This window comes from Nicotiana tomentosiformis, chromosome 5 (genome assembly GCF_000390325.3).
Source record: "Nicotiana tomentosiformis chromosome 5, ASM39032v3, whole genome shotgun sequence".
Lineage (NCBI taxonomy): Eukaryota > Viridiplantae > Streptophyta > Magnoliopsida > Solanales > Solanaceae > Nicotiana > Nicotiana tomentosiformis.
Window position 1 is genome coordinate 1,785,876 of NC_090816.1, and position 13,715 is coordinate 1,799,590.

Sequence of the window (13,715 nt, forward strand, 5' to 3'; positions counted from 1 at the left end):
TTTCCAAAACTCTTTTCTAACCTTTCTCCATTCTCCATCCCCATCACCCCCACCCCAACTCCACCCACCCCCAACCCAACCCTAAATAGAAATATTATTAATAATACTTTCTTTTCATGTTATAAATGAGCTATTTTTTTCATTTCAAGAAATGAATATTTTCTTTTCACGATATAAAAAAAATTACTTTCTTTTCATGATGTAGAATATTTTTTTTCATTTCAACAAAATGTAGTAAAAAGTATTTTCTTTCATTTCAACAAAATGATATAGTAAAAAGTATTTTTTTTTATTGCAACAAAAAGAGTATTTTCTTTTCATGAGACAGAAAAAGTATTTTCTTTCATTTCAACAAAATGAGTATTTCATTTTCATGATGTAGAAAAAATATTTTCTTTCATTTCAACAAAATGAGTAATTTTTTCATGTTGTCGAAATAGTACTTTCTTTTTCAACCAAAAAAAGAGTATTTTTTTTAGTTATGGAGCACAAATTTCAACGTTGTTTTTGCGTGAAAAAGTAAGGCAACACATTAGTTCCTTTGGGTTTGTGTGAAGTTTTAGAAGAATAATTAAATTTTTGAAGAAAATAAAGTCATAAAAATATTGGGTATTGGGGGGGGGGGGGGGAGACATGAAACATAGGAACTTGGGGGAAGGGGTGAGAAAAGTAGCATAAAAAAATATTTTTTACTCTTTAACCAAATCCTAAAAACTTTTTCGGAAAAAGGTTTTCACTCACCAACCAAACAAGGGAAAATAAGTGACAAAATCACTCATTTTCTAGGAAAATATTTTCTTTCATACCAAACACACCCTTGGTCTAGTTACTTTTTTTAAAAATAAGTTATACTCCCTCCGTCTTGTTGACCGTGATTTTTCATATGACTTTTCAATATTTTAATTTATAATTTATTTTAACTTGTAGTATTTTTCACATAATTTTCAAATATATAAATTTTATTTTAAATAACTTAAAGATTCTTTATCTGATATCGGATGAAAAGTATTGGATTAGTAATTATCGGGCAGTGATCGAACGGTTTAATCAAATAAACAATAAAAATTACATAAGTAAGCAAGACAATAAACAATAGATAGACGATCCAATCACAATAATACTCCAGTAGGCTAATGAAGTTCTCATTGTTAATGGCAGATTCTTCTTCTTTAATTCTTTAACAATAAGCAAATTAAAATACAAATTGGGAATCCTTAATAAGTTCAGTTAACATAAATTCTGGATACAGTTTTGCTTCAATTATCAAGTAAAATGCTCATTTGAGCAGAAAGGTATCAAGAACTATCCACATCTGCCTAGTCCTACCCCCTCCCCTCAAACAAAAGTTATGATAACGCTGAAACTCAAGCTGCTAAGAAGTTACTTCATAACGGGTAAAAATATAAATAAATAATTTTTAACGGGTTAACGGTTTATCCGTTAAGAAAATTGAGTAATCCACCCCGAACCGATAAACCGTGAATTATAAAATTTCAATCCGTTCATCAACCGTTAATCCGATAACCAGATACCAATAAGCCAATACGCCACTTTTACGGTTCAGTTATCGGTTACAGTTCGATTTTGAACAACCCTAAATATAGCCTTTTAACCCCTACTTCAATAGTAAAATTATGACAGTGAAACCATGTTTTTAAATTTCAATTAAAGAAACTTAGTAAATAAATGTATATATAATGAGAAAAGTTGATCTATAGTTTTCATGGCATATGTGGGACCCACCAACCATGCATACAGGGAAATTTCTTTAAACAAGTAACAAATACTTTTGTCGTAGCTCTTTGTTGACTTATGACTATTCTCTCTTTCAAAGTCTTCCTATATTGTTTCAAAGGACCAAGTCTTCCTTTCTAATACATGGCAATCTCCAGGAACTTTCTCAAGACAAAGAAAACACACCCTTATGTATATATACTTGTCCTAAAGTGGTAACATTTATCTTCATTCTCTCTTTTCTGTGTCAGTGTAAGTTTCTCTCAATTCCAGTTTCTTAACAGTTGGACTATGCAAAAACTATATATATGGTTTTTGATATATTTATCTAGTTTTGATTTTACTTCTTTAATTTCAGTTCTGAAATCACAAGTTCATGTTGCATGAAACACGACGGCTTCTTGATTTTGTGGTAGAAAAGATTGAGCTTAAGATTTCCTGGATAAACTGTTATCTACAATAATTTTCATTTTGCTGGTACTTGTACTGTAAACTTGATGAGTTCGACTTTTAAGTTTTTCAGTATTGAACTTATTGCGTAAACTTTAGTGGATTTTCACATAGATATATCTATATATCTATGCTTCGTATTGAAATTACTAGGTTTGGATGAACTCGCCGTGATAACAACTTCAAACTTTGACTATTGACTTTCACATTCAAGTCTCATTTGTTTTTTTTTTTTTTTTTCTTTTTCCCTTATATTTATTTTTGTGGTTAATGTAAGCTGGTTGATATTATGTTGCAGTAAAGAATGGGCTTTATGCTAGGAGACTAGAGAGAAAGGGAGGAAGGAAGTTCTTGTTGACCATTCTGTTAGAACAGAAAAGCTGAAATTCTGAGCATAAGTTTAAGGCTGAAGCTGAAATGATGAATCTCAAACAAGATAAATATGTAAGGTTAGTTCAATCAGCCTCCTATTACCAAGTTATAATGTGCAATTATTTTTATTTTTATTTTTTTGGGTTGTTAGTAAACTATGAAGGAGAGTCTTGGCGTTGGCAAGACTGATCGCTCTGTGACTAATAGGTCACATATTCGGGCAGGGAACCCCGGTGCACAAGGCATCCCGCGTTCACGCAGGGTCCGGGGAAGGGTGTGATGTAGACAGCCTACCATTATGCAAGCATTAGTGGCTGCTTCCACTGCTCGAACTCGTGACCTATAGGTCACACGGAGACAATTTCACCGTTGCTCCAAGTTTCCCCTTCAAATAAGTAACATGTTTAAATAATAGAAATAGCCTTATACAGAAATGCAATGAAACTAGTCTAATCCTTTTAAAGACTTGTGTATAGCCAGAGCTTAGTGCGTCGAACTGTCTTTTTTAGATGTAAATGATACATTTCTCAATGGCTCTACCTATGTTTCATTAATATTTTTCTTGCTTTTAACTTTTATAGGTTTGAGGACTGGAAGTCAGAAGAGTCATCTTTCAACTCTCCAAATAACAGGCCATTTCATATCAGAAAACCATCATTTAGTTTGTTGATGAGTAACATTAGAAGAAGGCTTGAGAGTGGTTCTGAAAGAATTAGTAGTTGGAGAAAATCAATACGCGTCCATCCTCTAACCGCTAAACCAACAAAAGATCAATCTATCTCGTCAAAGAAACAAATTCTTGATCCTCAGGGGCGATTTCTTCAGCAATGGAACAAAATATTTGTATTGATTTGTACAATTGCAGTGTCATTGGATCCACTATTCTTCTACATACCTGTCATTGATAACGAAAACAAGTGCCTTGATTTGGACACGACGTTAAAGATCACTGCTTGTGTTCTACGTTCGATCACTGATCTTTTCTATATCTTTCACATTATCTTGCAATTTCGTACTGGTTTTATCCCTCCTTCTTCTCGAGTATTTGGAAGGGGTGAGTTGATTGAAGATTCCTCTGCTATAGCCAAGAGATATTTGAAATCTTATTTCATTGTTGATATTTTAGCAGTTCTTCCACTTCCACAGGTTTGTGTCCTCAAAATCTTGTATTTTTAACATTCTCTTAACTTAAGAGAGTATGATATTAACAAATTAATCTTATTTTGTTGCAGATTGTGATATTGATTATCAGTCCAAGTGTGAATAGCCCGATTTCTCTAGCGACGAAAGAAATCTTGAAGATTGTCATTTTTGTCCAATATGTTCCAAGAATATTTAGAATTTATCCATTGTATAAAGAAGTAACAAGAACTGCAGGCTTATTTACAGAAACGGCATGGGGTGGAGCTGCTTTCAACCTTTTCCTTTACATGTTAGCCAGTAATGTAAGTTACTTTTCAACTAATCGATTAATTAACATCACCTAATAGATTAGTTGCAGGTAACTATCCATAATAAGTGAAATCAGTAACCTGAAAAATAATGTAAGCAACCAACTTCAACACGTTAAATTACACTGATAGTATAAATATACACTGTCAATATATATAAGTTATATTTCATCTTATCGCAAATGTGATATGGTTCTGAAGGATGAACTCGATATGGACAGTTCAAATAAGATTTCATTCTTGAACAAAAGTTCGTTTTAATAGATGCAAATGTGTTATCTCAGGTAGTCGGAGCCTTCTGGTACTTGATCTCAGTAGAACGCCAAGATACATGTTGGCGCGATGCATGTGATAAGATTGACTCATGTTCTTTAGACAACTTATACTGTGGAGGAAACAGAAACGGAAACGCTTTGCTTCTAAATTCTTCTTGCCCTCTCCTGAAATCAGAAGATATAAAAGATCCAAATGACTTTGATTTTGGAATATTTCTTGATGCTCTTCAGTTTCGGATAGTAGAAAAGCAAAAATTCTGGTCCAAACTCTTCTATTGCTTTTGGTGGGGACTGAGAAACTTAAGGTCTGTTTCCTTTTACTTATTTCCATATACATGCATTTGGCCTTAGTTTTGCTTATTCAATTGTTAATGACATTTTGAGTATTCTTGTATTTAAAAAAATGTCTTGTTTTATATTTCAGTTCTCTTGGCCAAAACCTTAAGACAAGCACCTTTGTTGGGGAGATTCTCTTTGCTGTCTTCATTTCAATTATTGGGCTAATCTTGTTTTCCTTGCTTATTGGCAATATGCAGGTTAGCACAGTTACACTTTATTATACAATCTTGAACAAGTGAATCCGTTTAGATTGAAATTTCGAATTGCATATGACCATTTATTTTGTTATACATTTTCATTTACAACAAATCTGCCTTCAACTAAGATTTTCAGTGGCGACAAATATAGTCGCCACTAAATGTTCTAATATATGTCGCTTAGATTGTATATTCACCTTTTTCGGTGGCGACTTTTTGTCGCAACCACTTTACTCGAAATATGTCGCTTTTGTCCTCTCCCCACCATTCCAACCTATTATTGATAGGGATTTTACGGATGCTGAAGCCTGTGTTTGTTCCGATATTTTTTGGATGCTATAATAAAGTGTTGTTATAGATAACATATATTATAACATAACATAAAAAATCGGTTCCTAGAAAACTTGATTTTTATAGTAAATGACTGTTATATAAGTATGTTATTATAAAGAAGCCTTTTCGACCTTCTGTGTCGCCACTAAATGTTGTGATATATGTCACTGAAAACTTTATTCCCTAGTGTCATTCCTCAAACAAGAAAAAACTGAGACCTCTCAAAAAGGACAACTTTTACATTTTAGAACTACGTTCAAGTGATTTATTCGCGTTTGTTGTTTGATACAGAAATATTTGCAGTCTATCACAGTAAGAGTAGAAGAGATGAGAGTGAGAAGGCGAGACGCAGAGCAATGGATGTCTCATCGCATGCTTCCTGATAATCTGAGAGCACGAATTAGAAGACATGAACAGTACAAATGGCAAGAAACCAGGGGTGTAGAGGAAGATTTACTTATTCATAATCTTCCTAGAGACTTGAGAAGAGATTTAAAGCGCCATCTCTGTTGGTCTTTGGTTAAAAGAGTAAGTATATATAACCACATTAAAAATTTTCCTTTCCAACTTTACTTGATTTTTTCACAGCTATTTGTGTTGTTTTTAAATAACATACTATTGGCACATATCATATGAACCTAAAGAATTTATAGCCTTAAATATGCCATGACATTTCTACGGCCAGAAGAGTGTATTGTTAAGATAAAATGGAAAGTTTCAAGTTAAGGAGTTCTAAACATAGAAATGTGTAGTCCTTCTTTTGAAACAGACTAAAAAAGAAAAAGAAAAAGAGTGTCGTATAAAATGGAACAATGAGAGTATTAAATCTGAATGAAACTTTATTGAACCACATTAAGTATTTTTAATCAATCAATCAACTATACATCAAGCTCAAACAAGTAGGTAACCACAGCAAGTCTAAAAGGTAGCTCGGTGCACAAGGCATCCCGCGTTCACGCAATGTCCAGGGAAGGGTCGCACCCAAGAGGTGTGATGTAGACAGCCTACCCTAATACAAGCATTAGTGACTGCTTCCACGGCTCGAACACGTGACGTATAGGTCACACGGAGACAACTTTACCGTTGCTCTAAGGTCCCCTTCGACCACAGCAAGTCTTGTAATATACAAAAACAAAAAGTTTGTTCTTTGTTTTTCCTCTAAATTTTGCATTGGTATGGTAATGCAGGTTCCAATGTTTGAGAAAATGGATGAACAATTACTAGATGCAATGTGTGGTCGACTTAAACCAGCACTCTACACAGAGAAAAGTTTCATAATCCGAGAAGGCGATCCAGTAGATGAGATGCTCTTTCTAATGAGAGGTACTCTAATAACTATGACAACAAATGGTGGAAGAACTGGTTTTTTCAACTCTGTATCACTCAAAGCTGGTGATTTCTGTGGAGAGGAGCTTCTTACTTGGGCTTTAGACCCTCACACTTCCTCTAGTCTTCCTACTTCAACAAGAACAGTTCAAGCTGAAACTGATATAGAAGCTTTTGCCCTCACTGCTGATGATCTCAAGTTTGTTGCCTCACAGTTTCGACGTCTTAATAGCAAACAGCTTCAACATAGTTTCAGGTATGTTGTTTAAGCCTAGTTCCATTTCATAACATGCTTCAATCTTGCTTTGTTTGCTTATTCGATATACTAAGCTAAACAAGCTTCGGAAGGGGAGCCTTGACGTAACTGGTAAAGTTGTTGTCCTGTGGAAACAACCTCTCGCAGAAAATGCAGGGTAAAGTTGCGTACAATAGATCCTTGTGATCCGGTGCTTTCCCGGACCCCGCATGCACCGGGCTGCCATTTAAGCTAAACAAGCTTCAAACAACAAACTGGTAGTATATATGTTTTGGAGGAAAGAATGATGCATAAGTTACTGGTATAAATTTTGGTGGTTAATTCATATATGGTCATCCAACTTTTATAGTTTATTATACCAACGTCATAAAACTAATTTTTGTAGGAGAAGTAACTCCTATATCTGACGGAAAATTAAGGAAAAGGGCTAGAAAATGCTAAATCTGGTTGAAAACACAAATTGTCACTTTAACAACTTACTTTAATAACATCCATGTGGCGCCACTTAAAAAACATAATAGTAGCTTGTTTTCCGACCAACTAAAAAACAAATAAAATAAAAACCACGATATGACACATAAGGAAAGACATAAGATATATTTTAGGTTAATTGGATCAGAAAATGAGTTATTTTATTTTATTTTTTTAACTGGTACCACGTAGATAGGATGTAATATGAGTTGCTGGCATGACTATATATACTTACGTGACAATTTTATACATGTGACAACCTACTTGAGTTTCTCGCGACTAAATATAGCATTTCTTTTGGTATACATTTTATCTTCTATAACATATAACAATAGTTGAGCTATTGTATGTTCTATTACAAAAGTTTAATTTTATGACTTTGATACACTAATTTGAAAGTTGAGTGATCATCCGTGAAACTAACCCTACATAAGTTACTGGTGTATAATTTTGGAGGAAGCCATTAACACTTGGTTATTTCAGGCTCTACTCACAGCAATGGAGGACATGGGGTGCATGCTTTATACAAGTAGCATGGCGTCGACATTGTAGGAACAAGCTTGAGAAATCTTTAAGAGAGGAAGAAGATAGATTGCAGGTTGCATTAGCAAAAGAGAGTACAAATGCACCAAGTCTTGGAGCTACCATTTATGCATCAAGATTTGCTGCTAATGCGCTGCGCGCCTTGCGACGCAACCATACAACTGGTGCCAAATTATCTCCCACACTACCTCTACTGCTTCAGAAACCAGCTGAACCAAATTTCAGTGAGGAAAATCATTCATGAGTTGGGGAACTAATATACTAGAAATGCTGGAAGATGTTAATCCATGACACGTCGATCGATTTTTTTTTTTTTTTTGTAAAGCAGCTCTTTGCGTAGTACCTGGTGAAAGAGGATCATTGGCGTAACTGGTAAAATTACTTCCAGGAGGTCACAGGTTCGAACCGGAAACAGCCTCTTGCAGAAATGCAGAGTAAGGCTGCGTACGCAAGACCCTTATGGTCCGGCCCTTCCTCGAATCCCACACATAGCGGGAGCTTAGTGCACCGGGCTGTCCTTTTAACTCCTTTGAGTAGTACATATGCTATGTACCTTGATTAATTAGGATTCTTGTATGTAGAAACATGCATACAATTCTGTTTTGATCTAAGTTTCTTTTGAATTTTTATTAGTTTAGCCACTTAAACTTGAATTCGTAAGTCTACTTTTAAGGAGAGCAGGGCAAATCAACCAAAAAGTTACAAAGTTAGAATATAGTACTTGGAGCTGAATAAACATGTCAAAAGGCAAGTCAGGTCATTATCCCCTTACACTCAGTCCGGGTTGTTGCTTCCCTTTGATTATATTTTATTATTACATTAGTTCATGAATCAATATTTGGATAGATTATATTCTTTGTTGTGGCTGAATAATATATTTCTTGTTAGGTTTGATTGTAGCATAATGTAAATAAATGATAAAGTTTATGTTTTTTTTTTTTTTGAAGTTACAATTGTTTTTCTAATTTTAAAAACAACACGTGTCGTTCACTGATTTATCCATTTTACAAGCCATCTGTGTGAGTTCTGCTGGACCTGGGGTATCCACGAGACGACTTGTGCCAAGTAGAAGTGTCTATTGTTGGGAAACATATCAGGCTAATAGAAGGGGAAAAATATTTGAAAGAGAAAAGCAATAAATTGCATAAGACAAGACAAAAGAAGATTTACGTGGTTCGGCAATTTATGCTTACTCCACGGCCACACAAAGAATAACTATTTATTAATTGAAGAGAGAAAGAAGAAGTTGAGGGATAACATGCAAATGAAAATGCATACTCCTTTTATAGGTATTTGAATGCCCTACCGACGTAAGCGCTTATATCATAAGAATGCCGATGTAACCGCTTACCTCATACGAATGCCGATGTAAGCGCATACATCATAAGAATGCCGATGTAAGCGCTTACATCATAAGTTCATCTCTTTTTGACTTTTTTTTCTTTCACATACAACAACATGTTTGCTACTATCATCTATTTGGTTACTGTCATAGTTAAGGTGACGTCTAACTGGATTTTAATGCCAACTTTAAGCGTATCTATCTACGTTTCGCCTTAAAAAAAAAGACAAATCAAAAGAAAATAAGGCCTAAAATGAAACAAAACATTTATTTAGGAATGACAAGACAAAAAGAAATTAGGTGTTTACACACTGTTTAATTCATAGGATACATAGTATAATGAGTTTGCATAATAGTTAAGCAAAGTAGCGCAGCAGCTACAAGTAACGCGATAATTGACCATGGAGTGCTAAAATAAGTCCAGTAGCATTCTGCCATTGATGTTTTAGCTTTGCTGCTAACGTGGCTCTGAATATCTTTTATAACATCAACAAGAATACCGCCATGAGAGACCACATCATAAGTAGTAATATCTTGGAACAGTTTGGCTGCTTCTTCATCTGTTCCCAAGTGGTTACAGATTACTCCTTTTTCTCGTAGTTCTTTCACATCCTCTGGACATACTACAAGTGATTTCATAAAATTCACATAAGATGTCACCTCATATCGAGTATTCGTGTTTGGACTCATCTCATAAGCTATCATGTTTGAATAGATTACCTTGCTATAGATGTTCATGTGTTCCTTTGGAAGATCGAGTTTCCCAAACAACTTGTAGGATTTGAATTTTATTCCATGGATAGAATTTATGCTACTCGACCGAAAGAAAATGCCCTTCTGTTTGAGGTCTCTAACTGATCGAAAGGGATAGATATGACTCTTCGATTCCGTTCTGAAAAAATTATAAAGTAGAGAAATGGATATAACTCATGCTCAAGCTTTATTAGCTATAGGAATGATAAGAATTATGCAAATTCAACAAGTTCAAGCAAATTATATCTAACGTATACTCCAAAAAGGGTATACTCCAAAAAGGGTAGCTCGGTGCACTAAGCTTCCGCTATGCGCGGGGTCCGGGGAAAGGTCGATCGGATCACATGGGTTTATTATACGCAGTCTTATCTTGTATTTCTGCAAGAGGCTGTTTTCGCGGCTTGAACCAGTAACCTCCTGGTCACATGACAGCAACTTTACCAGTTATGCCAAGGCCCCCCAATTGAAATCTAACAAGTTCAACTTTTCAAGCTTTAGTTATATTTGTATTATGCAGAATAGCCTGGTAGATACTTATACTTGTTCGCGTTTGTCATCCCGGTCCCCTTATACAAAGTTTCATCAAGACACTTATAAGTGTTCAAAGTCATTATTTTAAACCCCTCTAACTGTTGACCAAGTCTATGTGGCAACTTAACGACTGAATTTGACAAAATACGTGTATTGCACGCGTATAAGGAGCGTGAATGTTAATATTTAAACCGAAAATAATTAAAATAAAGAAAAAAAGAAAAAAAGAATAAGAAAATACAAACATTAGATTAAAAAGTGAAAGAAGAGTGCTTCTTTTCTTTCACGTTCTGTCGCCCCCCCACCCCCTTCACGTTATCCCTCCTTCTTCATTTGAACCCAAACCCAATTGCAACACAATCCTCCTCCACCACCTCTTCGTCAACCAATAATATCCCTAGACATCCGAAATCACCGTCAGATTGGCAGCATTTTTTGGAAAAATTTCTTTCCCACATCCCCATTCCCCAAATTTTTAACACGTGCTTTTGCAAAGAAAATAAATAAAAATAGTGGAAGAAGACAAGTGTGTGTAGAGAAATTTCAAAAGTTTTGGATGAAGTTTTTGGTGATGATAGTCTTTTGGGTGGTTATTTTCTAATAGCATGTTCTTTTGGTGGTTAGGCAATTTTTATGATTTGGGGCTAAATACAGAAAACTTTATTGTTTATTCTCTTGATTATTTTTAACATAACATTATTACTTAGTGGGCAAGGAGTTGGTAAAGATAAAGGGAATGATGGGGAATAAAGATGGTGAGGAGGAGGAAGGTGGTAGAGGAGATGGTGAAATGAATTTTTTTTTTTTAAATATGAAAAATAAATTCATGATGATGTGTCAAAAAAATCTGACGGGGACACTGATGTGTTATTCATGACATGGATTTGAAGAACACGCGAGATAAGAGTGGTTTAAAACACATTTTGAACAACTATAAGTGTTTAGATGAAACTTCGTTGAGTACAGAGATCGGGATGACAAACGCGAATAAGTACATGTGTCTATCAGGTTATTCTGCCTTTGTATTATAAGAAATTCTTAAAATGCATGGTAAGCATAGTTGAAAGTTTTAACAACAATAATAACAACAACAACAACAAGTTCAGTAAAATCTCACAAGTAGGATCTGGGGTGACCTTACCCCAACCTAATGAAGGAAGAAGGCTGTTTTCGAAAGAGTCTTGGTTCAAAAGAAGTGAAAATGAAGTTATAAACAGACAATAGCAATAATAAGGTAATTAGACAGTTGAAAGTTTTATCACTACACCTTGAATTGATGGACTCGACTGTAAAAACTTAAATCGTTGTAAAAGAGAACAAGAACTGCACTTAATTTACCAAAATAAATTCTTACTTGAAATCCTTTTGCTGAAGTGTTTTTGGTTGAATTGGTTCGGAGATGATGACATCCCGAAGAGTTTCAAGAAGATGCATAGGCTGCTCATCCTCACTATTTTTTCCATCACATGAGCCCCTTACTTTTGTTGGCTGATAATCACAAAAAACTGCTGAACCACAAAACTTACCAAACAATTCTTTTTGCAAGTTTCCATCTTGATCATAATCACCATACTTTAAGGTAGCCAACATCTTGAGAACCCAAAGTGGAATTTGATTTTCAAGCAAAAATATGTCACGTTGTGCAGTAAAATATGTTACAAAGCCAAAATTTCTTACAAAGAAATCCTTAACTTGTGGATATAGTGTGAGGGATTCCATATAGCTCAAAAGAAAATTTGTATCGAGGAGCATCATACGGGCAAAATCAGGATCACTATAACAATCCGTAGAACCTTCAACATAACAATGCCTGATATCATTGATCACAGCACAAAAGATGTTATCATAATAAGTTATGTCAACACCAGAATATGAGAGCAACTGAGATTCCAACACCTTATATTTGAACCCCTCCACGAACTGACACTCTAATTTATCATGGTGGTAAGGCCCGATCGAAACAACTTTGGGGTCATAGTCATGGCCCTTGTTATCTTCTCTCTTACAAATGCTGCAACTTTCTCAATCTTCACATTACTCGGAACATGAGAAAATTTCAACCTACACAAATCTTGAAAACTCCCTATGTTTTCCATGTTTGGTCTTTACTGCTCATTTACGTTTAAGTCATCCCTTGTTTATATATAGGCAAAAAGAAGTTGGCTTGATCATTTTCCAAGTCAACTCATCAAAACATTTACAAAGCCAAGTCTTTTTTAATACTTTATTAAGGACATAAAAGCATATGCGTGTTACCTTGGACAAAATGAAGTAAACGCTTTTATTCTATACTGGGCTGGAATATGTCACGCATATATTTTTTTAAAGCTCGGGGAAAGGGGTATGTGAATAATTCCTGATCCACGATCCGAGAAAACCGGGGCATCACATGAGATAAAATTTTAATAAGGAAAAAAAAAAGATCAAACTTATAATGTAGTGATATTGCCATGAGTTTCACACACAATATATGAGTGTGAACTCAATTTTCGCTACTAACCAAACGTTAACGGATACAAAGTCAAGTCTTCTTATATGAAGTACTTTATTGAGAGGGTCTAATGCGTATGCAAGATTAGTTGGACAGAAATATGAAGTGAACGCTTTTATTCTCTAATAATTAAGTGGTACTATTACTTTATTTTGGTTTTTGGTATCAAACTCCACATAACTTAGGCATAGTTTAATATCAGAAACCAGATGTCTTATTCGTAATACCGGTGAAACTTAAATGAGAATCTATGTATTATTCTACGAAATAGAATGTGAAATCAGAATAAGAACATTTAGCGGTGTTCACGGTTAAGGTTTGTTTACCCACAAAATTGGATAACAATTGAATTTGTAAGTGATTTTAAGGATGTATGGATTAACTTGACACAAAATGATAAATTAGATTGCAATTGAAATAAATGACGATAAAGTAAATGCAAACCACACGAATTGGATAATTTCAGCCTTGGAAGATTAGCTACCCTCGAGCCGAATGCACTCCGATCGGTATCAAGACACAGAAGAATAAGAGCTTCAAGAAAATAATAATAATGTATTGCTTTGGAATGCGTGTTACAATGTACTAAATGAATTATCATACTACCTTTATATAGTAGGGGAGTCCTACTTTAGGTACAATTCTATGAAAGATAAAAAATCTCTTGATTTGCTGATTGCCGGTTCCTTATTGATACGTGCCGAGATTTTCGCCGTAATATCCGACCGGTCACGGATAATTTGATCTTCTGTTGGTCATGCTAACAATGTTTCTTCGAGCTCGTTCGGGATTATGGTCGACTCCGGGATCACAGACTCAATGTTCTCGAAGGCAGGCGTTCTGACCCCGAG

General features: G+C 34.9%; 2 protein-coding genes across 2 annotated transcripts; one reads left to right on the forward strand and one right to left on the reverse strand.

Annotated features, from left to right (window-relative positions):
- The first annotated feature begins 1,889 nt into the window (after nt 1-1,889).
- Nucleotides 1,890-8,400, forward strand: LOC104094379 (cyclic nucleotide-gated ion channel 1-like). Its single transcript, XM_033655667.2, has 9 exons — nt 1,890-1,986; nt 2,483-2,633; nt 3,138-3,702; nt 3,789-4,001; nt 4,292-4,587; nt 4,707-4,818; nt 5,443-5,679; nt 6,339-6,733; nt 7,688-8,400. The coding sequence occupies exons 2-9, from the start codon at nt 2,602-2,604 to the stop codon at nt 7,989-7,991; spliced, it is 2,154 nt and encodes a 717-aa protein (XP_033511558.1). The 5' UTR covers nt 1,890-1,986; nt 2,483-2,601; the 3' UTR covers nt 7,992-8,400.
- Nucleotides 8,401-8,533: 133 nt separating this feature from the next.
- LOC104094383 (putative UPF0481 protein At3g02645) lies at nt 8,534-12,468 on the reverse strand. The gene is made up of 2 exons (XM_018770178.3): nt 11,728-12,468; nt 8,534-9,981 (listed from the first exon to the last, which is right to left on the reverse strand). Exons 1-2 carry the CDS (start codon nt 12,126-12,128, stop codon nt 9,405-9,407), a joined length of 978 nt encoding a protein of 325 aa, XP_018625694.1. The 5' UTR covers nt 12,129-12,468; the 3' UTR covers nt 8,534-9,404.
- Nucleotides 12,469-13,715: the final 1,247 nt, after the last annotated feature.